Source organism: Trichechus manatus, unplaced genomic scaffold, assembly GCF_000243295.1.
Source record: "Trichechus manatus latirostris isolate Lorelei unplaced genomic scaffold, TriManLat1.0 scaffold00102, whole genome shotgun sequence".
In the NCBI taxonomy this organism is placed as follows: domain Eukaryota; kingdom Metazoa; phylum Chordata; class Mammalia; order Sirenia; family Trichechidae; genus Trichechus; species Trichechus manatus.
Window position 1 is genome coordinate 7,123,515 of NW_004444038.1, and position 24,811 is coordinate 7,148,325.

Below are 24,811 nucleotides of genomic sequence, written 5' to 3' on the forward strand. Positions count from 1 at the left end.
CAGAAGAAGTTGAACTTAAAAAAAGAGAATAAAGGTAACTTGCTTCAATTTCCTTCAGACAGTCATACTGGAAGTGGGAAAGACGTTCCATCGGAGAGCCTCACCATCAAATTGGCAGATAATGCATGAACGCACACTAGGCCCTCCAGGAATGTTGCTGATGATCCCAAACATTTATTACATTTATAATCAGACAGTTTAATCAGTCCATCATCTTAAATAATTGTTATATGTTTAAAACAACACTGCTGTTGTTGTTAGATGCCATTGAGTCGGTTCCGGCTCATAGCGATCCTGTGTACAACAGAACAAAACGTTGCCTTGTCCTTCTCCATCCTCACAACAGTAGGTATGTTTGAGCCCATTGTTGCAACCACTGTGTCAAGCCATCTCGTTGAGGGTCTTCCTCTTTTTCGCTGACCCTCTACTTTACCAAGCATGATGTCCTTTTCCAGGGACTGATCTCTCCTGATAACATGTCCAAAGTAGGTGAGACAAAGTCTCACCATCCTTGCTTCTGAGGAGCATTCTGACTGTACTTCTTCCAGGACAGATTTGTTCATTCTTCTGGAAGTCCATGGAATATTCAGTATTTTTCACCAACACCATAATTCATAATTCTTCCTTATTCAACACTAGAACTTGTAAAAAATCTCAAATCTTCTTTTAAATACACTTCTCCAATTGAAATATAAATTCAGGATGGTAGTATAATTCAAGGCCAGAATCATGGAAATATTTGAGTGAAATGTTATCTTAAGCAAAATAAAATCTACTTATTCTCTTTGCTGACAGGGAGCACCTTTTTTTTTTTTTCATTCAAAGTCAGTTTTCTGACTCTTTTTCTATAATTTCTGTTAATGTTTTGTTGGGTTAAAAAATGTACTCTTGGAGTCTAAAACAAAAATAAACATCTGAATTCCAGCCTTTTGTAATACGTACAACTGTTGGTGAAGGTAAGGAGGTTTTCATTAGGGCAATTCATACACACTCAAGCAGCAACCACAGAGCTTAGGGTTCTGAACATGGGCTTGGTCAGGCGGACCTGGGCTGGAATCCCAGCTCCACCACTTATTCTGTCTGTCTGGTTAGGCAGGCCACTCAGTCTTCTAAGACTCATTTTCCCAGGTGTCCAGTACTGACCACATAGAGCTGTTGAGCGGATTCCATGAGACCGTGTGTAAAACACTCAAAATAGTGCCCAGCACATTCAATAAATGGGAACTAATTTAAAAAAAAAAAACCCAAATATAGAAATCTTTTTTTTTTTTTTTTTCTGAAGAGAATATAATTTCCAACTCAGAGGCATCTGTGAAGGTGGGCTCTGGGTGCTCAGTCATGGTGGGAGAGGGCAGGTCCCACTCGGTGTGGTCGAGGCAAGCAGGACTTCAGCATTTAGAGAGGAAATCCGTCCAGCAGCCATGACCTGAGTTATCAGAGACAGTTGATAAAAGTGTCCTGGGAGGTCACTCATGTCAGGCCCAGGTGCCTGGGAAGCGTGTCCAGAACCAGGTGATCGTCTAGCTGCTGAGTATTAGAGCAGGAGGCCCCAAAACCTGGACAGTGGCAACAGACACGGTCCGTGGCAGGTAGGGCGTGGTACCAGGACAATCAGCAGTCATGTGGTGGCCACAGCAGGAGTCTGAGCCGAGCAGTTACTGGCCATCAGCCAGGCGGGCCCTCTGCACCTGCAGAACAGGAGCCTGAGGATGGAGCAGGCGCGGGCACTTCCTTCCTCTCCCGCAGCCAAGGTGAGGACTGGTTCCAGGGCTCAGACAAGACCGAGCCTGCAGGGGCTAGTCCTGTGCCGCAGGAGACCCAAGAGCTGTTCCTGGAGTGTTGGGGACAAAGGACCCAGCAGGTCACTACATGTCTCTCACCGTTTTACACCAAGAGAAGTGAAGAAGAAATGACTCGTATAGAACTGACGTTGGTTTCTAAAGCCACTTTGGCTCGAGGTTGTAATGTGTCCCAAGTGTATCTTTTCCTCAGAGTGCCTTCCTAATAATGTTTGATTCAAGCTCATGCAATTAGGGGCTCTCCCCTGGGCTTGTACTCCGACTCTTAAGACGTAGAAATATGCCATAACTGTGGAAAGAAAGCTGCGCAGGTTGAAGGGTAGACAGGATCCCAGTGATACCAAAAACAATACATGATTTAATTTATACTGTGAAAATCCAGAGAGGAAAAAAAAGACACTTCTGTTTCTTTGAATTTTGAAGCTGCAAAATTTAGGTGTCGTGTGTTCGTTAATTTATAATGATTGTTATAAGTTTTATTAGATACACCTCACCTCTCGTAACATAAAACCGGGATAGATTTTCAATATTATTGTTCTGAAATGAATGAAATTCTTCTTTTTCATATTCTTCACAGGGTGAAAAAGGAAGTGAAGGGGAACCAGGAATAAAAGTAAGTCAACTAAGAATGTTTTCTTACCACTTGTAGTTGGTAAATTCTCCGTATTTTTATTGGAATGCTAGAGTATGCTGTGGTGTTAATGACCCGTGTACTCTTGGTTTCTCATCCATGTGTCTGCAGCAATAGAATATTATCATTTATTTTCATACTTCAAAAACAATTTTATACTTTTTTTTTCCTTTTGCATAACACACATTGGCAAATCAGTGCCATCAGTAGGCAGGCTGGGTCCTGGAGCAGGACTCCGGGTGCTGGTGGTTATCTGAACATCCACCAGGTAGGGCCTCTGTGCTCAGAGTTTATACAGTGAACCTCAGCTCTTCAAGAAGAAAGAAAGATGGGGGATGGAGGGAGGGAGGGAAGATGGGAGAGTGCAGAGGGCATGGAGGGCTGGGAAGGTTTTATGGGCTGACTTCTGTTCTGGGATGCTAGTTATATAATCACTCTGCACACGCGTGCGCTCTCTCTCTCTCTCTCTCTCTATTGTAAAAATATAGATAACACAACGATTGCTTTGTCCTGCCCTCACTCCTACACCCAGTTCGCCCACATCATCACTTACTAAGTGATAATCCAGGCAAACGCAGAGGGTGTCTCTGTGAATCCTGCTGTTAGACTGTGCCGGGGTATATGTGACGAGAGGTAGTCAGCTCATGGCTGGAGTACTAAGTAAACAGAATTCTGAAGCGCTGTGCTGTGATGTTCTCTTTGTCCTTTCCTAGGGCATTTCCTTGAAGGGAGAAGAAGGAATCGTGGGCTTTCCAGGACTACGGGTAAACTGTGCATTTTATAATTGTGTTTTTTAAAACAGCGTGTCTCCATTTGTTCTCCACATACGGGAACAGAGCACAAGAAAGCTTTCTGCTTGTATTCAGCTAAATGAGGCTACAGTAACCACACACGTGGTGGCATTAGTGGTTCAGTTGTCGCATTCCCACCTTCTGTGCGGGAGACCCGGGTTCGGTTCCTGGCCAGCGCACCTCAAGTGCAGCCACCACCTGTCAGTGGGGGTTTGCGTGTTATACTTTGATGCTGAACAGGTTTCAGCGAAGCTTCCAGACTAAGATGCTTGAACACCCTGTGCGTTAACAACAGTTCGATCCACAACCAATCCTGCTCTGCGTGGGGTCTGTGAAGAATACCAAACATGTAGTTTCTGACTGAGACACTGGAAGTTAGTTTCTTGTCGCCCGGAGTCCAACAAAAATGTCCCTCGTGGTCAGGGGGAGGGTCTTCTTCTATGGTGATTCAACCATCTTGAGACTGTGTGCCCCAACGGACACCTGCCCCTTAGAAGTCCTGACCCGGAAAAGACACGTACCTCTTCTGATTCCATTGGCCAGGACTCAGTCACATGGCCAAACCTAACAGCAGGGGAAGAAGAGAAAATGGGAGGCTATCTGGCAGTTGGAAACCCTGGTGGCGCAGTGGTTAAGAGTGTGGCTGCTAACCAAAAGGTCGCAGTCTGAATCCACCAGCTTCTCCCTGGAAACCCTATGGGGCCGTTCTACTCTGTCTTATAGGGTCACTATGAGTCGGAATCAACTCAACGGCAGTGGGTTGGGTATCTGGTAGTCACTGCCACTAAAAAGACAAATTTCTGCCATTTTTTTGTACTTTTCCCTATTTCTTTAAGTGGTAGAAATGATGCATCGTATGAAAGTATTACTAAAATCTCCTTTAGAAAATAAAACCAGTCTCCTGGTGTTTTGATAACTTTCATAGTAAATGTAGCTTTGCTATTAGAATGGATTTTGCTTCCTTTATATACCTTTTTATGGTAGTTTGTATATTCTTGGGCTCCCCTTTCAAAATGGGGAAAAACTGAATTTGATAGCTTGTTACTGTTCTTCAAAATCTGGACCTAAGAATTGTTCTGTCAGTCCAACAACATTTTATTTTAATCAGTGTCAGGCACCATGATAATGCCTTCTGGAAAATTTTGCTGTGTATTCTGAGCTGTTATTGCTTCTGCTTTCTGTTCAATGCAGGGTCCCCCTGGCTTCGATGGTGAAAAAGGATTACCAGGACAGAAAGTAAGTTTGAGACAGAAAACGCAGTCGGCTCTGGGTTGACCCATCTTACACAGGTCAAGACTGAGGTATCTCAGAAAAGAACAGTTCCCCAGGGAGACACATTTAAAACCCGCCCTGCATTACAGGAGCATAAATAATCCTTCCTTCCAGATCATCCACGACCCTTGAGTCAGATTAGGTACTTTGTTCTCATTTTTGTAAATTAGGCTTCTGGTTCTTTCCATCCTTCCCTCAAGGCTTCCCATCATTCAGCCTGTTCCTTCCTATCTCCCACTCTCTCCTCTGGGCCGTTGTCAGTCTCTCTCAGGGATGTGGTCAACTTGCTGACCCAGAGTCCACCATGCATTTTTTTTATGTTGACTTCACATATTTTGACACTAGTTTATATTCAGTGATGACCCAGTTAATCATTTTACCGTGGGTCTGTGAATATATTTTTGACTTTTTTTTTTTTTTTGGAAGAAAATGTTATGTGAGGAAGGTTTTATGAATCTGGATCTAGGTCATACCACCATAGATTAAGAGAAAGTACACACAGAAATAGATTTTAAATGATTTATTTATTTGTACTATTCATTATTCTCACTAATTCAGTCACAGAATGCATAGCTCACCTCCTTCACACTGTGGACCTCAGCGTCCTCCCGGGAGCCAACCACTGTTAATAGTTCTTAGGTGTCATTTCAGATAAGGGCTAATATATAACAAGCACATGTACTTTCAAATGCATATAATTTTACAAAAGCATAAACGTATACGTACTATTCTGCCACTTGTTTCTGTTTTTTCACCCAACGTGCTTCGGAGATGGTCCCACCTTATCAGTTACAGACCTACCTTGTTCTATTAGCAGGCTGCATAGAATTGCAGTAAATGGATGTACCATATTTAATGAGTGTCTTCACGGACACTAGCAACTAGAAACTCATTGATTTCTACTTGTTTGCTCTTTCAAACAATCGTGCAGTCAGCATTATGGTGCATACATCTTGGTGCCCATGGACTGTTGTTGTGCTTAGGTGCCATAAAGTCGATTCTGATTCTTAGCAACCCTGTGTACAACAGAACAAAACACTGCCCGGTCCTGCACCATCTGCACAGTTGTTGGTATGCTTGAGCCCGTTGTTGCAGCCACTGTGTCAGTCCATCTCGTGGAGGGTCTTCCTCTCTTTCACTGACCCTCTACTTACCAAGCATGATGTCTTTCTCCAGGGGACTGGTCCCTCCTGATAACATGTCCAAAGTATGTAAGATGAAGTCTCACCATCCTTGCCTCTAAGGATCATTCTGGCTGTGCTTCTTCCAAGTCAGATTTGTTGGTTCTTTTGGCAGTCCATGTTATATTCCATATTCTTCACCAGCACCATAATCAAAGGCATCAGTTCTTTCATCTTCCTTAATTATTGTCCAGCTTTCTGTGCATATGAGGCGATTGAAAACACCATGGCTTGAGTTAGACACACCTTGGTCCCTAAAGTGACATCTTTGCTTTTTAACACTTTAAAGAGGTCTTTTGCAGCAGATTTTCCCCATGCAATATGTTTAATTTCTTGACTGCTGCTTCCACAAGCCACTATTTCCATAATTAAGTCCTAGGGGGTACATCGATACAATAGAATTTCTTTTAAAAAAAAAAACAGTTCAGCCTGAGAATCATAGCTCCACTAAATCCTCTCACAGCTCCATTGCAGGATGGTAGTGTAACATCTGGAGAATCATAAAGACACAGTTAACAAGCACTGCACGTTCACCAGTCCCCTCCTGGAAAGGGCTGCCATGTTTGTTCTCTGCCTACAGGTTGACTTGGCCTCCCAGGTTCCACTTCTGACCTACACGGGCTCTAAGCTGTGTTGACCCAGTGTTCTGGTTTTGGCCACTTGCAGTAGCACCCATCTTGATTGTTTGCTGCAATCCCTGTCGATCCTATTCTTCCCGTTCCCGTCCTTTTATCCTAACCTCAGGCCAGGGCCTTGATACCAGGCTCTGCCCTAATCACACCCAACTTTTCATATCATTACTTACTCAGAAGAGATATCCCAAAAGTTAGCATATTAGAGGGATAGCTATCCATGCTACACCCCAGCCAAAGGCAAAAAGGCCAAATTCTAGTTAAAGGATTATACTAAGCCAATGTTGTAAAGAGATAGAGGACTAAAACAGTCATTAGCATTTAAAAGCATATAATTAAAGTGCTACTCTTAATACTTTCATTTCTTACTATTTGCTAATGAAATCATAATTATTATTTGTTTTTTTACACCTAACACAAAGGAGTTGTAGTGTTTTTAAAATGCAGTTCAACACAGCTGCCACCGAGAACTCAGAAGCTAATGAAAAGCCAAGATGCCCAGCAAGCACCACCACCTGGTTCCTTTGACCGCTGTGGCCCAGATGTTAGGATTTAAGGCTAACTTCTTGGAGCTTGCTTTCTGCAGCTGCAACAGCTTGAGAAAACAGTTTCTGTTAAGTGGGACATCACTACTGCTAAGGAGAAATAGTTTACTTGACTATAAAAATAGGAAACAGACCCGACATACACAAATGACTCAGCCATCCAGCTTGTTAGTACCAAACTACCCCACAGTCATGTCTGTTGAGTGTTGTCTTACCTGCCAAGTTGCCATTACCCCCACCGACTGCTGAGTTCTACTCGTAAACTGGTTTTATGGTATAAAATGGAACCAGAAACCAAATGCAGCTTCAAGGAGCAACTGTTAACAGTAATGTAAACGGTGCGTTAAAATTGGGTGAAACAAAAAAGAAAATATATTCTGAGAAGCGGCGTGCCTTCTTTGCTATGCACAATCAGTCACACCTGATTCCTCCTGCGCTTAATGGAACGTCTGGTAGTTCTAACCCTTTTCTATAAGGGATGGAAAGTGACTTTTATGGATTTGGATGTTTTAAATTTCCTGAAAAATTAAAGATTGTTTTCCCTCCCTTTTCTAGGGGAAGCATATTTTTAGTAACTGAGCAAAAGTTTGGCAGAGCCTGTAGTTATTTAGGAGCCCTGGTGGCGTGGTGGTTAGGAGCTTGGCTGGCAACCAAAAGGTTGGCAGTTCGAATCCACCAGCCGATCCTTCGAAACCCTATGGGGCAGTTCTCTTCTGTCCTATAGGGTCGCAATGAGTTGGAATCGACTCAACGGCAGCAGTTTATGTACATATGTATATAGTTATTTAAGATAGTATTCATGAAAACCTATTCTCTTGAAAAGATACACCCTTAATGGCAACCTGGTGACATAGTGGTTAAGAGTTCAGCTGCTAACCAAAAGGTCAGCAGTTTGAATCCACCAGGCACTCCTTGGAAACCCTATGAGGCAGTTCTACCCTGTCCTGTAGGGTCACTATGAGTCAGAATCGACTTGATGGCAACAGGTTTGGGTTTTTTTTTAATGTATAATGTGGTCCGAAGTCCTTCCCTTATCAAGACCACCATTTGAACTATATCAGACCTATTTAGGACTCAGTCAATGTCTCGTTTCCATGCGGTGTCCCAGTAGATAAGACTCATTCTTCTCCAATGCCCATGTGAAGGATGTTGATGATGGCAATTTACCGTTACTTCTGAACAGTCTGAAGGAGAGACAAATGGTTTCAGCTTGGACTCTTGTACTGAAATCTCATTGGCTTCCACTCTCGTGTGTTAAATCACATGTAGTTTCCAGGCCTGACAGAGGTTCTCTGAGGCACATGACTTGTATAAAATAGAAACTAACTGTTTTCTCAGGGCGCCCTGGTGGTGCAGTGGTGAAGTGCTCAGCTGCTAACCCAAATGGTTGGCATTCAAACTTAGGAGCGGCTCCTCAGGAGAAAGACCTGGCAATCTGCTCCTGTGAAGATTACAGCCAAGAAAACCTGTGAGGCAGTTCTATTCTGTCCTGTAGGGTTGCTAGGAGTTGGAATCAGAGCTTTGAACCAGTTCGTTCTGGTTCACACCCCTGCTGAGAATTTGCATTTCCACCCCAGTTATACTGAATCTGAATCTATAGTTTAACAAGAACCCCAGGTGATTCTTATGTATTAACTTCCTGGGAACTTGTTAGAAATGCAAATTCTGAGTGCTGTTTCATTTTTCTCCTTTCTCAGATTGGTTTTACATAATACCCAGTTAATCCAGGACATTCAGACATGTTCCAAAAGTGTTTGCCCTGTTTTGGCTTTTTCGACAGAGGTGATGAACACTTGGTGTTTGGGGATGCTTGTTATTATTTGTTGGTGATGTCACAGCATGACTGAGCAGCGCTGGGTGCACAGAATGGACTATAGATTTGGCAAATCCCTGTGCGTTGCTGGAGCTGGATTAGCAGGTTGGATCTCGACACCGCTCAGACAAAGCCTGGTTGCCGACTCTCCAGTCATCGGCAAGCTCTTGAAGGATTCCTAGCTTGTCTCGTGAGATGGGCTCTAAATAGGGGCTCATTTTTAATATCAGAGATGTGAAATGCGTTACGAGTCTAGGAAAATCTGCCTGACTTTTGAATCTTCAGCTCTAGCTAGTGTGAAAGAAAGTTGCAATCTAAATCATAGGCTCACGATGAAAACCACAAAATTATGCCGGTTTTAGTTTATCCTAAACAATAAGACTTTCGGCGTACGTGTGTCTGGATTTCAGAAAACCCTGTAAGGTAATCAGATCGTGTATATTTGTTTACACCGCTGGCACCTAGCATTCTGAATTCTGGTGTGACCTTATCAGACTGTACTTTAGCAGGAGGGAATAAATTTCTAGATTGTTAAATAGCTTCTCACATCTCTCCAGACACCCATGGTGCAGAAGCGTAAATGTTCTCTTTCAACAAACATTCAAAGGAATTAGAAATTAATAGTTAGCACTGGCGATTTTAAAAAGTAATGAAGAGAAAGAATTTCTACATCAAGAGGCTTTAACACTTCTATTTGGTGTCGAAATTTTCAAAATGATAATGGGGGAAGATTTTAATAGATCAAACTGCCACCCCTGAAGCCACTGATCAATCACAAAATCACTAAAGTGGGACGACCTGGCATATGTGCCTGCTCACACGATGCAGCTGGAAGCTCAGGGCACCCCCCATGAAGAATTCTTGCCAAAAGGTGAATCTAATGAAGCCTATAGCTCTAATGACTAATTTAGAGGCAATAGAGGAACATATTAGACAACCCCACAAGGGTGAAATCGACCCAAATCCAGAATGTAGGATATTTACAGCCCAAAGGACGCAATTCTTCAACAACAGCAAAAAAAAGTCTTTAAAAAAGTAGAAAGGAAACCATTAGGAATCAAAAGAGACTGAAGAGATACGCCAGACATTGTATTGGACCTATTTTTTTGGATCCTGATTCAAACAAAGCGACTTTAAAAAGGCATTTTTGAGATCATCAGGGAAGCTTGAACACAGACTGGGTAGTAGATGGTATTAATGAATTAGCATTTGTTTTATTAAATATAATAATGGCATTATGGCTTTTTTTAAATTATATGTTAGTGATAATAAATGAAAAATAACACCTTTCTTGCAGGGAAGCAGAGGACTGGATGGTTTCCAAGGCCCTGATGGACCCCAAGGACCCAAGGTGATCTCCTGTTTTATTTGGGTGGTTTTTCACTTCTTTTCTTTAGGTGGTATTATGTCAGGGCATAGTTGCATCACTTCCCAGCTCCCCTTTACTGGATGGCTCAGATACCATGATCGACTATGCCGTGCTCTGTCCTGAAGAAAACAGAATTTCCTGGTCGTTTCTGGTGGTTGACAAGGATTTCGAAATGAGGTTGAAGCTATATCGCTGTCTATTGGTGCATCTGGCTGGTGGCTGGAATGCCTGGGACTCAGCACAACGGTGCAGTGGAGACGGTTCCCCACGGACAGCCTGTGCTACAATTAGCCAGAATAGCTCATCAGCCAGACTCACTTGACTCTCAATCATCAAGATTGAGCTTTATTCTTTGGGAATATGCATATTGTCAACAACTCTAGAAGGCCATTCTCACGCTCTTCGTTTTTCCACTTTTCCCTTCTAGGGAGAAGCGGGCGACCGAGGCCCCCCAGGACCACCCGCCTACTCGCCTCATCCTTCCCTGGCAAAAGGTTTGTGTGCAGCTTCTCTTGCCTGACTTAGCAGCACATACACATTCTGTTCTCAGTTTTGGAAAAAAGAATCAAGAACGTTCAAGAGGGGTTTTCTAAGGAAGAAAAAAAGAAAAGATGTCTAGAACATAACATTAGGAGACTCAGTCTCTTGTACAGCTTCCCTCATGGTTTAAAAGTAGTGTCACTGAGACCACCATTGTCCTTCTGCCTGACAGAGAATTCACTCCTTCCCAGGTGAGACCCCTCCACTGGGAAATTCTTGTACTTCTCAGTAACTTCTGCAGATTCTAGTTTTGCCTTCTGGAATGTCACTCATGAGATCTAATCCTTCAATACGTCAACTCTCTATGGCAGCAGCTCCACCCGCTTTCCATCTTTCCTTCTCCAAATGAACCAAGATTCCTAAACCAATCAGTTTGCCAGGCTGAGAACTGAAATCAGTTATAACCCTTCATCTGTGAACAGTCACATCTTTTTAAACTTTAAGGCATCCATAACCCAGATACTCAGCACATGAACCGCTACCCAGGAAGATCCTCCCCAAGGCGCAGTTGATCCTTTGAGTATAAATAAAGGATTTTGCATATATCACAGCTAATGCTCTTCTTATTTTTGCTCAGCCTTCCAAATTGGCAAGATCATATTGAAATACAATTCCAATCCTGTGACTAGAGCTTTGATGTCTGAAACTTTTTCAGTGTGCACCCTTCTAGGCTTAAAAAAAAAGAAAACGTTTTGAGCACCCTCTACTACTAATTGTATGTATATTTATTTACGGATAGTTTATACATAAAAACCAAACCATACCTGTAGCCATCAAGTCGATTCTGACCCATAGCAACCCTATAGGACAGAGTAGAACTGCCCCAGAGGGTTTCCAAGGAGCGGCTGGTGGATTCGAACTGCTGACCTTTTGGTTCGCAGCCAAGCAGGGATGTTAGCCTGTGTTGTTCACTGCTGTATCTCCAGTGTCTACAACAGTACCAGGCACATAATAGCAGCTCAATAAATACTTGCTTGAATGACCGGATGATGTACATGTTAACAGATAGAAATTTTAAAGGGTGAGCTTTTTTAAAAATAAAGATGTTCTAGTATTTTCTTCCTGCACCCAGTAGGTCATCTGGCTCACCCCTGTGGTATATGTCTAGAAGTCACAACCTCACTTTCCAGCTTAGGTGTGAATCTTCGTTGATTCAGTAACTGTTCTTGTATGTCTTCACTGAACGTTGATGAAGATACAGACCGGAGCAGGCCAAGCATGAAGGCTATGCAGCCCCCTAGAGATTTCTCTCTGGTTCGACATCGAACCATTAATCAGTATATTTTGAAACCTATAAATCCACCTACCTATAGAGCCAGCATTTCACCTTCTTTTCCATGGTATCCAAACTATCTGCCATACCGGAAACTGTCCTGAAAAGGAGCGTGAGGTTGATTTGACTTGACTTCTTACTAGTGATTTGGCGGCTTTGGGAAGATGATTTTTCATATTAACATGGGTGACATCTCTTTTGCATTTTTCAAAAAATGTCACTGACAGAGAGCCCAGAATTCTTTCAGTCCCCCCTTTCACCCCACTGGAATCCTAGAAACCACACTGGGAAGATGAGTCTGTTGAAGATCACTTTTGCCCACGTATAAGTGTAGAAACTCTGCAGTTGCCCTGTTTGCTACATGACAGCATTCTTGCATCACTGGTGAGCTGGAATGTTAACTGGATTGCATTCCAGGGTTTTAGAGTCAAGGCTGACTAATGAGCAGCTTCTCTCAGGAAAAGAGAAAAACAAACATCTCTTACAAAGTAGCATTGCAGGAGCTTGTCACAGTGGAACAGGGGCAGGGGAGAGGGCTACGTGTTAAAATAAATGATCCCAAAGTAACTAAAACTAAAAGTAATCTTGCTGTTCTTCCAACCAAATGAGAAGGTCTTTGGTTTTCGATTTTGTCTCTTTATTTAGTAATAATAAAACCAAAAAAAACCATTGCTGTCGAGTTTATTCCGACTCATAGCAACCCTATAGGACAGAGTAGGACTGCCCCATAGGGTTTCCAAGGGGCACCTGGTGGATTTGAACTGCCAACCTCTTGGTTAGCAGCCATAGCTCTTAACCTCTGTGCCACCAGGGTTTCCTTAACCTTAATAGTGGTTGATATTTATATATATACAGTGATTTCTGGGGCCAGGCAATGTTCTGAGTTGTTCGGTTGCATTTGCCAATTTACCGACTCCTTCTAAGAGCACTTTGAGGTAGGTACTAATATTAGCCCCGTTTTACTGATGGGGAAACTAAGGCACAGGTTGCTTAAGTAACTTGCCCAAGGTCACATAGGAAATAAGTGGAGGGACAGGATTCATACCCAAGCTACCTGCTTCCAGAGTTCGTCCTTCAACCACTTGGCTTCCCTGCCAACAGCTGCATGAGTACAAGGGAGTCACCTTTTCAGTGCTTTGCGCTCACAGCTCCAGCATGGTGCCCAGCAAGTCCTCGTCTTATGTTAAAGAATTTCCCCGGGAGGGAGGGGTTAAAACAACATATACAGAGTGATGGCCTTCCTAAAAATCACTCATGCCTACAGGCTGAGTCTTCATATGTTCTTCTCTTTTCTCTCTTCTTTCCCAATTGTGTTTCGGGAAAATGTATTATTCATTAAAGTGTTGCTGTTTACACAGCCAGAGAATATACCATCGCCACTCGGTTTGTTTAGGGAATAAAGTTTGTAAGAGCTTTCACATATGTTATTCATTCAGCAAACAGTAAAGGCCTCTCTGGTGCAGAGCTGGGTCTCAGGAGAAGAAGGGATTAAAGAGAAACCAGACTGTCCCCCACTTTCCAGCCCACTTTCCAGAATTCCTAGGAAGGTGCCTAAATGGTGGTTAAAAAAAAAAAAAAAAAAAAAAAAGTGCTGTGGAGTAGACTCCGATTCATGGTGACCCCATGATGTCAGAGTAGAACCATGGCCCATGGACTTTACAGTGGCTGATTTCCCAGAAGAAGATTGCCAGGCCTTTCTTACATGGCACCTCTGGGTGTACTCGGCCCTTCAACCTTTCGGTTAGCAGCAGAGCATGTTAACCATTTGCACCACCAGGACTTCTTACCATGTAATTTCCTTCTTTATTCTTGCTTTTAGACCCAGCTACTTATTCAACCTGATTTTCCACTTACCCGTTCACCTGTACCCCAACACTGCAGCCAAGTCTTGCTAACAGCTTTCCAGCTCTGTACTTGGGCTGTTTTGCCACTCTGAATGCCTTTCCCTCTTCTTCTGCCCTGCATCTCCCATCTCTGCCAAATCCCACCCATGTCTGAAGCTCAGCTTTCAGGTTACTTTCTCCCGGAAATCTGAGAGCCCTTGGACAAGTGACTTCACCTCTCTAAGCCTCTTTCCTCATTTGTAAACTTGGAATCACATACTGTTTATCCCACAGGGATTTATGGGAATTAAATGTACGTAAAGCATTTATGCTGAGCTTGTCACACAGAGTGTATGCTCGAAAATGTTATCTACTTTTATTATGTTTATTCCGTATGGTCCCTCTTGGAGCCCTGGCACAGTCATTAAGAGCTACAGCTGTTAACCAAAAGGTCGGCAGTTGGAATCCACCAGCCACTTCTTGGAAACCCTGTTGCACAGTTCTACTCTGTCCTATAGGGTCAGTACGAGTCAGAATCAACTCAGTGGGTTTGGTTTGGATTTTTTTTTTTTTAATGGTCCCTCAGTATCAAATTATTCATTCCCCAGTCAAAAGCAGTCTTCCCCTCTTAATCCTCTATGTACCTTTTAGACATTCTGTGCCTCTGTATTGTTTCCTGTTATTTATAGGTATCTTGTAACACCCATATTTGACCATGAATGAGCTCCTTGAAGACAGGGACCATGATGTAGTAAACATTTTGAAGCCCCTCATCCTGCTTCACACAATACATAGGGTATTTGATAAATACTCAGTGAAAATGTAAACATCTATTGTGATACATAGACAACAATGATTTATTATTATTGGGGGTCTGTTTGGGTTCCAGGTGCCAAAGGTGACACAGGATTCCCAGGAGATCGTGGGGAACCAGGAGCCCGGGGTGAGCCAGGAGACCCCGGCCCACCAGGTCCCCCTGGTATATCCATCGGAGATGAAGGTAATATAGTTTCATGGAATGAAATCTAGAACCAAAGGCATATACACTCAGGCCTAAACATCAGTAACTGAACTGCTAATGGCTACATAGGTTTTGTTGTTTTACTTTTTCTCCTAGACAATTCTTCCCAAGCTCTAATGTATCTTAAATATGTTTTCTGGGGTATCTTCACAGAACCACTGTGCATATGACACATGTGCGTATGCCCCCATGATGCCGCTGACCCATAACTAGCACAATCCCATCAGTTGTTTGGGAGGAGCATAGGGAACCATCGGATATAGTGTCAGGCCATTATCTGGGGGCAAGGAGAGGTACTTTTTTAAAGCTGAAGAAATGAAGGCAAAATATACCAATGACATCCATCCCTTTAGTTACTGACTGGATTGGAAAATTCCCTAGTCCTGTTGGTGGTCTCCTCTGGCCGTGAATGCAGACGTAACTGGTTAGTATCAGAAGCGGCGTGGAGGGGCTTACGCTGCTGGTAAACGTTGTTGGATTCACAGATGAGAAGAGAGGCTTACCAGGCGAAATGGGACCCAAAGGCTTCATAGGAGACCCCGGCATCCCTGCTCTGTACCCCGGACCACCAGGAGCTGATGGCAGTCCAGGGCTCCAAGGACTCCCAGGACCCCCCGGGCTACCTGGACCAGATGGTAAGTGGATGGAAAACTAAAGGCGGGGGGTGGGGGGTTGTATGTCAGGGTTCAGATAAAGAAGCGTAACACCTGCTGAGTTTTCCTGCTAAATAATTCCCTGAACTAATCCAGCAGGCCAGTGGATTGGGGTATAGTTGTATCCTCTGGGGTCAAAACAGAAGAAACTGGTCATGGGAGAAGGACAGAACCTTGTAAACCTACTGAGTATCTACAGCCCCATGTACATCACACTGTAAGTGAGGTTCGGCTTCAGTGAAAGCAGTCCTTCAGGGAGATGTCTACGAGATACCGTCTAGAAACACATAAACGGAAATAGCGGTCCCAGTGTCTGTGATCAATTCCATACACCTTTGTCCACGGTGAAGGCCTGAAGCCTTGACTCAGCCTCTCTCCTCTGTATTATGAACCGTTTTAAATAGACTTGATCATTCTCCTTTGCAGCCTTCTGCAGAGCCAAAGCTCCAACTTTAGTAGTGATAATAGTTGACAGCAAGAAGAGGTGGCTGCCCTCTGTAAAAAGAAGTGGCAGCCGTCGGCCCAGCAGTGCTAAAAGACGATGAGACTCTAGAAACTAGGCAAGCGTCATCGTCCGGACTCATTTGCTCCCCCTGAGGACACGCCGAATCAGCACAAAATGATATTTCCAGGTTATAATGCTAACTGAGGCTTAGCTCTTCGTTGAGATTGCTGTTTAAGGAGGCAGGGAAAAGTGCAATATGTCTTTGAGCTTGCCCTCCAAAAACATTATTCTTTTAAACATCGAAGTTTAAAGAATTACATTTTAGATGTTGTCAGATCTCCTAATGGGAACATTTCGGCCCCTCAAGAGTGAATAAGTGAGGTGTTGGAGGAAAATATGAGGTCACACTATCTCTTTTGTTATATTTCGATTTCGATTTTATTTAGCAGCCTCTTCTTTTTAAAAATATTTTACTTAAAATTCTCTGACATTGCCCCCAATAATCTCTCGGAGTTTCCTATCTTAAGGAAGAACCAAACGCCTTGCCGTCGAGTTGAGTCCAACTCATAGCGACCCTATTGGACAGAGTAGGACTGCCCTGTAGGGTTTCCAAGGAGTGGCTGGTGACTTCAAACTGCTGACCCTTTGGTGAGCAGCTCAGCTGTTAACCACTGCACCACCAGGGCTCCTTAAGGAAGAAAGAACATCATATATTCTAGTGGATAGTGTGGTTTCAGCTGAAGATCCAATTCAAATGAGTGTTCATGGTTTTAACTGCTTCTGGAAGACTACTCCTTTTTGCTATCTCTAAAAGTGAAATTCTTGGAGGTATTAGAAGCACATCTCCACATCCTTCTTCCATTAGAAGGATCAGCAGTTGCTTCTCTCATTCTATTTTGTATGATACAGGAAATGCTTAAGTTAAAATAGTTCCACTTGCCCAGTTTTCTTTCAGCTAGAAAAACTAGAGTCCCACATTCTAATGAAGAAATTTAAGCTGCAGATATTTCCCTTGATCATGAACTTCCCAAATAGTTTGGGCAGCATTATCTTTCATATTTTGTCTTGAAGGTAGTATTTATTACTGTAACATCTGTGATAAAAGCTAAGCTTCTATGAGCATTGTCTTTCCAAAAAAAAATTATATCTTGAGTTTTCATTTTTTGGCAATAGAATATCTTACATTAAAAATAAAAAGCATAAAAATATGCCTCTGAAAGGACTACTATTGAAGACTAACTTTGCCATTATTCCTGAACGTAAATTCTGTCTTGATAAAGACGCAGTGCCATCTTGTTTTAGTCTATGATTTACTAATGTAAGTCAAATGCAAACAAATTAACTTATCTCTGGTCCATATTGCAGACTGTTGAGGAAATTTATAAAACAGATGGAATGGAGTCAGATAAATTTTATCAACTAAAATTTTAAAAAACATATAATTTAAGTTCTCATTTAAATATATATCTTAATCCTGTTTCCAAATAGACACATCGTTTCCAGATCCCCTTTATTTAAAGCAATGTCTTACGCAAAAAGCAGCCAACTATAATAGCCTTTCAAAAGTTTCTGTGTCTGGTCATAATTTAATATGAATGACCTTGATTCTCAGAGTTCTTCAGCTTTCCCCCTGGAATTACGGTGTTGAATTCCTTTCTTGTTAACTGCATTTTATCCTCTTTTATGTATTGCTGCTGATGAAAACCAGAAGTTTCGCTCTCTGCGGTTCCAGCAGAATCAAACCATGAAGTCCGTTTTCTTTCAGGGTGAAATATTTTGCTTACACCTAGCTCCAACTCAGTTCACTGAATCGAGTATTGGAGCAGCAACATTCTGTTCTACAATAAATCAAAAAAAAAAAAAACTGCTGGGTTTATCGTGACCATTGTCCTGTTTGTGAAAATCATATTTAAAACATTTAAGAGACACATCTGTATCTTACAGGACTTGTTTGAAATTAACATATTAAACCAAGGCAAAACACAGAGGAAAGACGGAGGATATCACCTTACGATCCGACCCTGTGCGTTTTTTACTAGACTTCCAAAGTGTCAGATACTTACTTTCTAAGGAACACCCACAATCTCTCTGTCCTTAATGTTATGTCTCAAATTTAAAATGCCAACATCGCTGAAGTAAACAACCAACCAGTTGGCATCGAGTTGACACCAACTCATGGCAACTCCATGTGTGTCAGAGATAGAACTGTGCTCCGTGGGGTTTTCAATGGCTGATTTTTTGCAAGTAGATTTCCAGGCCTTTCTTCCAAAGTGCTTCTAGGTGGACTTGAACCTCCAACCTTCCAGGTAGCATCCAAGCGCATTAACTGTTTGCCCCACCCAGGAACTCCATGGATGGAGTTGAATAACTCTACCTGTGATAATATACTTCTCGTTACACATTGGGAGAACTTGGAGACATAAACATAAAACACACCAAGTCTATCACTTGGCTGAAATTGCTTTTGACCTGGTCACCAATGACCCCATTGGTGACAAATCCAGAGGGTGCCACTGTGCCTTCATCAGCAACCTCTCTGTTTCCCAGAATGCAGCTGGCCATCCTCCCTTCTAGAAACACTGTCTTCTCTTGGCTTCTGTCTTAGTCATCTAGTGCTGCTGTAACAGAAATACCACAAGTGGATGGCTTCAACAAACAGAAGTTCGTTCTCTCACAGTCTAGGAGGCTAGAAGTCAGAATTCAGGGTGCTAGCTGCAGGGGAAGGCTTTCTGTCTCTGTCTGCTCTGGGGGAAGGTCCTTGTCATCACTTTTCCCCGGTCGAGGAGCTTCTCTGCACAGAAACCCTGGGTCCAAAGGATGCTCTCTGCTCTCGGAGCTGCTTTCTTGGTGGTGTGAGGTCCCCAAGTCTCTCTGCTCGCTTCTCTCTTTTATATCTCAAAAGAGATTGACTTAAGACACAACCTAATCTTATAGATTGAGTCCTGCCTCATTAAGATAACTGCCTGTAATCCTGCCTCATTAACATCGAGAGGTAGGATTTACAACATAGGAAAATCACATCAGATGACAAAATTGTGGACAATCACACAATACTGGGAGTCACACTCTAGCCAGTTGACACATATTTTTTGGAGACACAGTCTCAATCCATGACAGCTTCCATGACACCCCATTGTGTTTTGTTTCCTCCTGTCTCTCTGGCCACTCTCTTTGAGGCTCCTTTGCTGGTACTTCCTTCTTCTTCCTCCTCTGCGCATTCAGTAATTGTTGGCTGTCCTTGGAGTTCAGTCTTGGACCATCTTCCCTCTATACTCTTTACCTAAGTAAGCTCATCCATTCATGTGAACTTAAACACAATTTCTATGCCAGTTCACTCCCTAATTTTGTCTCTAGTCCACTAGCCAACCATTGTCCTCTTTGTGAAAATCATGTTAAAAACATTTAAGAGACAGCGCTTTTTTATAGGACTTGTTTGAAATTATCAATATATTCAATAAAAGGAAAACAACATAGGCACGAGGAAGGATACCTTCTTACGGTGGTCGCTCTGTGCCTTTTTTACGAGATTTTACTAACTCGCCTGGCTGGCACTCCAGCTACTCTCTGACACTGTTCTGTAAGGAACACCCCCAGTCTCTTTGCCCTTAATGTCGTATGTCAGGATTTTGAGCTACAGACTCATACAAACTGTTAACTCGACACATAGTCCCCCAAACATCTGAAACACTGTATGTCCAAAATTGATCTCCTCCTCTCCCAGCTCCCCTTCCCCACTTGCCTCTCTCCTGACCCTCACTCATCTCAATAAACCCAGTAGCTCAAGCCAGACCCCTGGGGGTCACTGTGGGTGTCTCCCTTACCCCCCACGCTCAATCCATCACCAAGTCCTGTTGATTCTTCCCTTGAATCTTGAATCTTGAATCAGTCCATTTCCCTTCATTCCACTGCCTTTCTCCTAATCCATGCCAGGGCCTTCTCATGTGTACAGGACAGAGGAGAAGTGCCCCCCAGGATTTCCAAGGAGCGGCTGGTGGATTTGAACTGCTGACCTTTCGGTTAGCAGCTGTAGCTTACCGTAGCTCTTAACCACTGCGCCACCAATGCTCCTCTCATGCCTAGTCTACTTGAATAGCCAGCCCCTCGTGGCCCAGCTTCCATTCTTTCTCTCCCAGTCAGGTCTCCACACTGCCAATATATCCTCTTTAAATTTAAATGAATCACTTAGATCACATTAGAACTTCCCTCCTTAAAACTCCTTAATGGCTTCCTTGCCCTTGGGATAAAATCCAAACCCTGGTCCTGCGACCACAAGGCCCTACTGACCTCCTTCACCTGACCTGCTCTTCTGCTCAGCTCCGTCAGCTCTGTGCTTCCCTTGGCACCTTCCAACCGCTGGCTGTCTTCCTGCTTCAGGGCCTTTTAGACACTCTTACCCTCTGTCTGGGGCAGTCCCTAGGTGACGCAAAGGGTTAAGTACTCACCTACTAGCTGAAAGGTCGGTGGTTCAAACCCACCCGCGGGTGCCTCAGAAGCAGGCCCCGCAACTAGTTCTGATGGCAACCAGCAACAAGGACCTCTGCTTGTCTGGCTCTTTTTTACTCTTTAGATCTTAATTTAAGCATCACTTCCTCAGGATGGATGTGCCTGACACCCCTCGGATTTTAGTGGGCTTCCCTCCGCCATTACCTTCTCTGACAGTTCCCTCTTCCCTTTCTTCGTCGCACTGGCCAGAATTCAAAATCATACGTCAGTTTGTTTACTGCTGCGTGTTTAACGTGCGTCTGTCTCCACATCTGGGCTGTAAGCTCCGTGAGCATCTGTCTGTTCTGTTTCCTACTGTATACCTAAGTCCTGGCACACTGCCTAGCATAGAATAGACACTGGATAAAGCTTTGATGAATGAATGAAAGTATGTTAAATGCGTAATGACATCAAGTTACATGGGACATTATTCATTGCTGCCTTTCCATAAATATTTATAGTTACCCAGGAGCACTCCGACATTCAAATTCTGGTGTCATCTTCCCAAGCAGGTAGCTAAAGTTTTGTTTTGTTTTTAATTATTGTGCTTTAAGTGAAAGTTTCCAATTCAGATTAGTCTCTCCTACAAAATCTATACATACATTGCTATGTGACCCTAGTTGCTCTCCCTATACTGTGACAGCACACTCCTGCTTTCCACCCCTGATTTCCCATGTCTGTTCAACCAGCTCCTGACCCTCTCTGCCTTCTCATCTCACCTCCGGACAGAAGCTGCCCATTTAGTCTCATGTATCTACTCGAGCTAAGAAGCACACTCTTCACGAGCATCATTTTATGTCCCATAGTCCAGTCCAATCTTCGTCTGAAGAGTTGGCCTCGGGAGTAGTTTTAGTTTTGGGCTAACAGAGAGTCCGAGGGCCATGTCTTCCAGGGTCCCTCCAGTCTCAATCAAACCATTAAGTCTGGCCTTTTTACTAGAATTTGAGTTCTGTGCTCCCTTTTCTACAGGTAGCGAAAGTTTTTAAAATCCAGTGTTCACCTCTCCTTCCTAATTCCTTAATAGCTTTGTTCTCTCCTCTTCTCGGGCACCATGTGGTAGATGTGGAAATAGAGTGTTTTAATCTGTTTGGAGGATTTTTATTTGATCATTGGAGCTTATGATCACTAGTAGATTTAACAGTGAGGAAGAGAAAAGAATGGGTTATGGAGACATTTGGATTCCGTAATCCAGCAGTGGTTTTCATTTCATGGACGTGTGCAAACCTCTACCACAAGATGGCGTTCCTCTCGAATGTGAGATCAAGAATTTTGTTGGCTTTTAAGATATATTTCTTACACCTTCACCTCATATAACCCATTGCCATAGAGTCGATTCTGACTCATAGCAACCCTATAGGGCAGAGTAGAACTGCCCCATAGAGATTCCAAGGAGCGGCTGGTGGATTTGAACTGCTGACCTTTTGGATAGCAGGCAAGCTCCTAACCACTGGGCCACCAGGGCTCCTCACCTCAGTGTATACCTGCATGAAATTACTGGAACGCTGAATATGGGGCGGGACTTCTAAAGTACCCTGAACCTTGTTAGGGATGGTGGATCAGGAGGCGTGGGGGGAGAACGTTCCTCGAGGTTAACGCTGCAATCCAGATCAGTCTCACGTTATCAGCATTAGTTACAATAACTGCATGTGTGTATGTGCGTGCATACAAAGAAGTGAAAGTGAGGGTGTGTGTGGTGGGGGTGCTGGAGGAGGCATATGCATACATGAGCACCCATTCCAGGGTAAAGGACAGAAGAGTGAGTTATTTTAATATCACTCTTTATTTTTTTCTTTTTCTTTTGGGGAATCAAAAATGTGTGGTAGTCTTGGAATCCAAGTCTTTAGCACATAAACAAAATACATGATCAAAAAATTCAAACCTTTCTTCGGACTCGATTTTTCTCAAAAGGAAAGATTTGTATCTCTAGACTTTAATGGAAAAACTGAATTCGTAGACGCTTAGATTTCTTCACAACCCTGAAAGCTGTGACCACAGAACAGTCTTAAGTCTTTCTTAAAAGGTGTTTGGGGAGGGAATTGGAGTTGATGGGTCATTTTTATTCTGTCTTGGGAGACTTAGCTGAAAACCTTCCCAACACTGGGTTCGGTGAGATGTTGGGTCTCTCCAAGGTCTGCTGATCTTCCTCTCCTTGTGGGTCTCCTCTACAGGTTTTCTTTTCGGACTTAAAGGAGTGTCAGGAACAGTGGGCTACCCAGGGCCTTCTGGGTTCCCTGGGGCTCGTGGACAGAAAGGATGGAAAGGTAAGGAATGTCTGGGGGAAACAGCAGTGGAGGTGGAAACCATCCTGGCCTTTCTAAATCAACCTCGACTTCCAGAAGGTTAAACCCATTCCCCTTTTCACGTTATCCTGAAATAAAACTGACCCTGTGTTGTTGTGGTAGCCTCTTTCTCCCATGGATATTGCACTAAAAATAAGGTGCATGAAATCAACTGGGTTTTCTGAGTGGCCAACACCCACGTTGCTACCCTTTTCTGTTAAGCCACATTTATAACTGACTTTCCAAGAAGTGCAGAGCCCAGTCCTTGGCAAAAAAAGATGAACAGTTATTTCCTAGGCTGAATTCAGGTGATTCCTCTCAAGTAATCAGTTTCAAGACCATGTAATAGGTGTTTGCAAAGGACTGTATCCATTGCAAAAACCAAACCAAACCAAACCCAGTGCCATCAAGTGAATTCTGACTCATAGTGACCCTACTGGACAGAGTAGAACTGCCCGTAGGGTTTCAAAGGCTGTAATCTTTATGGAAGCAGACTGCCACATCTTTCTCCCATGGAGTGGCTGGTGGGTTCTAACTGCAGACAAGCATGTAACCACTACACCACCAGGGCTCCTGTCCATTGCAGAGTGCTTGTACATTAACCATCTCTTTTGATCCTAATGATGACTCCTGAGTTAGGTATTATGTTAGCAGGCAAGGAGACTGAGACTCAGAGAAGCAAAGTGCCTCACCCAGGATCTCACTCCCAGTCAGTGGTAGAGACTAAATTAGAACTCAGCTCTCCTTGCACGTTATGCTTCCTGCTATACCTCTTAGACTCCACACCCACCTCAAGGGCGCCCCCTCGAGGCCATCTTTCCAGAGTAGGTCTGGCTCAGTGGTGCCCCCTCTGTGTGCTAGGCTGTCTGCTACCACTAGGGTCCTTGCTGAGCTCTCCCATCCCATAATGGACAACACGTGGTGGCACAGAGTCACACAGTGACCTTTCTGATATGTGTGGGGATGTGTGCGTGCGTTCAGCGCCCACTGGGAATGCAACCAACTTGGACTCAGACATTCCCATTTATGAGCTGTATAACTCAGCCCTACCCTGCCATGATCTATGCCCTGAGGGAGCTGACCCCTACCAACAGCATGGTGTTCCCTTGGGTCCCCAGGTTCAGCCAATGACAGGACAGGAGCGAGGTCTGGGTATTTCTTCCCTACTCACAGCCTTGGAGCCACAGTTCTGGCAATGGCTGCATACCTCCTAGGCTACAGCTCCTACCGGGCAGCCCCCCCACCCATTTTTTAAGTCTTTTCAGTAAACATCTGAGTAGAAGTCTGCTTCCTGAAGTGACCGTGACTGATAGCTTGGGTAACTTACTGTTAGCTTCACTTTCCTCATCTAAGAAATGGGCATGATAATCCCTGCCACAGGATTCTGTGACGAACTGAGTAGATCACGTATATAAGGTGCCTATCACAGCGTAGGTGTTTCATCCATATTGCCTGCACCTCAGCCCAACCCTCCAGACCCCATCTTGTATTCCTATCTGCTGCAGTGCTAAGAGGGATTAGTAAATGCTTCATGAATAACAAGCTTCCTCTCTCCTCCTCACATGGCAGGTGATGCCGGGGACTGTAGATGTGCCGGAGATCAGTTTATCGAGGGTCTTCCAGGGCTGCCAGGACCCAAGGGTTTTCCAGGTGCCAATGGAGAACCAGGGAGGAAAGGGGAGCAGGGCGACCAGGGCCAGCACGGCATTCCCGGTTTCCCGGGGTTCAAGGTGAGAGAGAACAGAGGTCCTCTTGTTGACCAATTTTGTCACAAAGCTGCTAAGACTTCCTTGACGCTTATGCTGGCTCTCCTATCCCTGACTTTTATTTCTTAAATTAACACAGGTTTGGACCAGCCGCACTTCGTCACCACATACCCCATTCAAAGAAACCCACGCAAGCCAAGTTGAACTTAAAAAAACATTCACTGGTGGGCATGTAAAATGGTGCAGCCACTCTGGAAAACAGTTCAGCAGTCTCACAAAATGTTAAACACAGAGTTACCATATGACCCAGCAATTCCACTCCTAGGAATATACCCCAAAGAATCGAAAGCACTTGTTCACACCAAAACTTCCACACAGCAGACTATCAAGTGGGAAACTAATTTGCTGTGTAAACTTCCAACTAATGCGCCAAAAAAAAAAAAGGGAAAGTTTGCACACAGATGTTCATAGCAGCATGATTCATAATAGCTAAAAAACAGAAACAACCTTAACATCCATCAGCTGGTGAATGGACGGATAAACAAAATGTGGTATA

General features: G+C 43.6%; 1 protein-coding gene across 1 annotated transcript in view; it reads left to right on the forward strand.

Annotated features, from left to right (window-relative positions):
• Window positions 1-24,811, forward strand: part of COL4A2 (collagen type IV alpha 2 chain) — a 177,841-nt gene that overhangs the window by 93,158 nt on the left and 59,872 nt on the right. Inside the window, exons 12-20 of the mRNA XM_004382955.1 lie at window positions 2,377-2,412; window positions 3,144-3,194; window positions 4,413-4,457; window positions 9,962-10,015; window positions 10,461-10,527; window positions 14,559-14,669; window positions 15,176-15,325; window positions 22,439-22,531; window positions 24,119-24,279. Of these exons, the coding sequence (XP_004383012.1) occupies window positions 2,377-2,412; window positions 3,144-3,194; window positions 4,413-4,457; window positions 9,962-10,015; window positions 10,461-10,527; window positions 14,559-14,669; window positions 15,176-15,325; window positions 22,439-22,531; window positions 24,119-24,279 (768 nt within the window). The remainder of the gene's footprint in view (window positions 1-2,376; window positions 2,413-3,143; window positions 3,195-4,412; window positions 4,458-9,961; window positions 10,016-10,460; window positions 10,528-14,558; window positions 14,670-15,175; window positions 15,326-22,438; window positions 22,532-24,118; window positions 24,280-24,811) is intronic.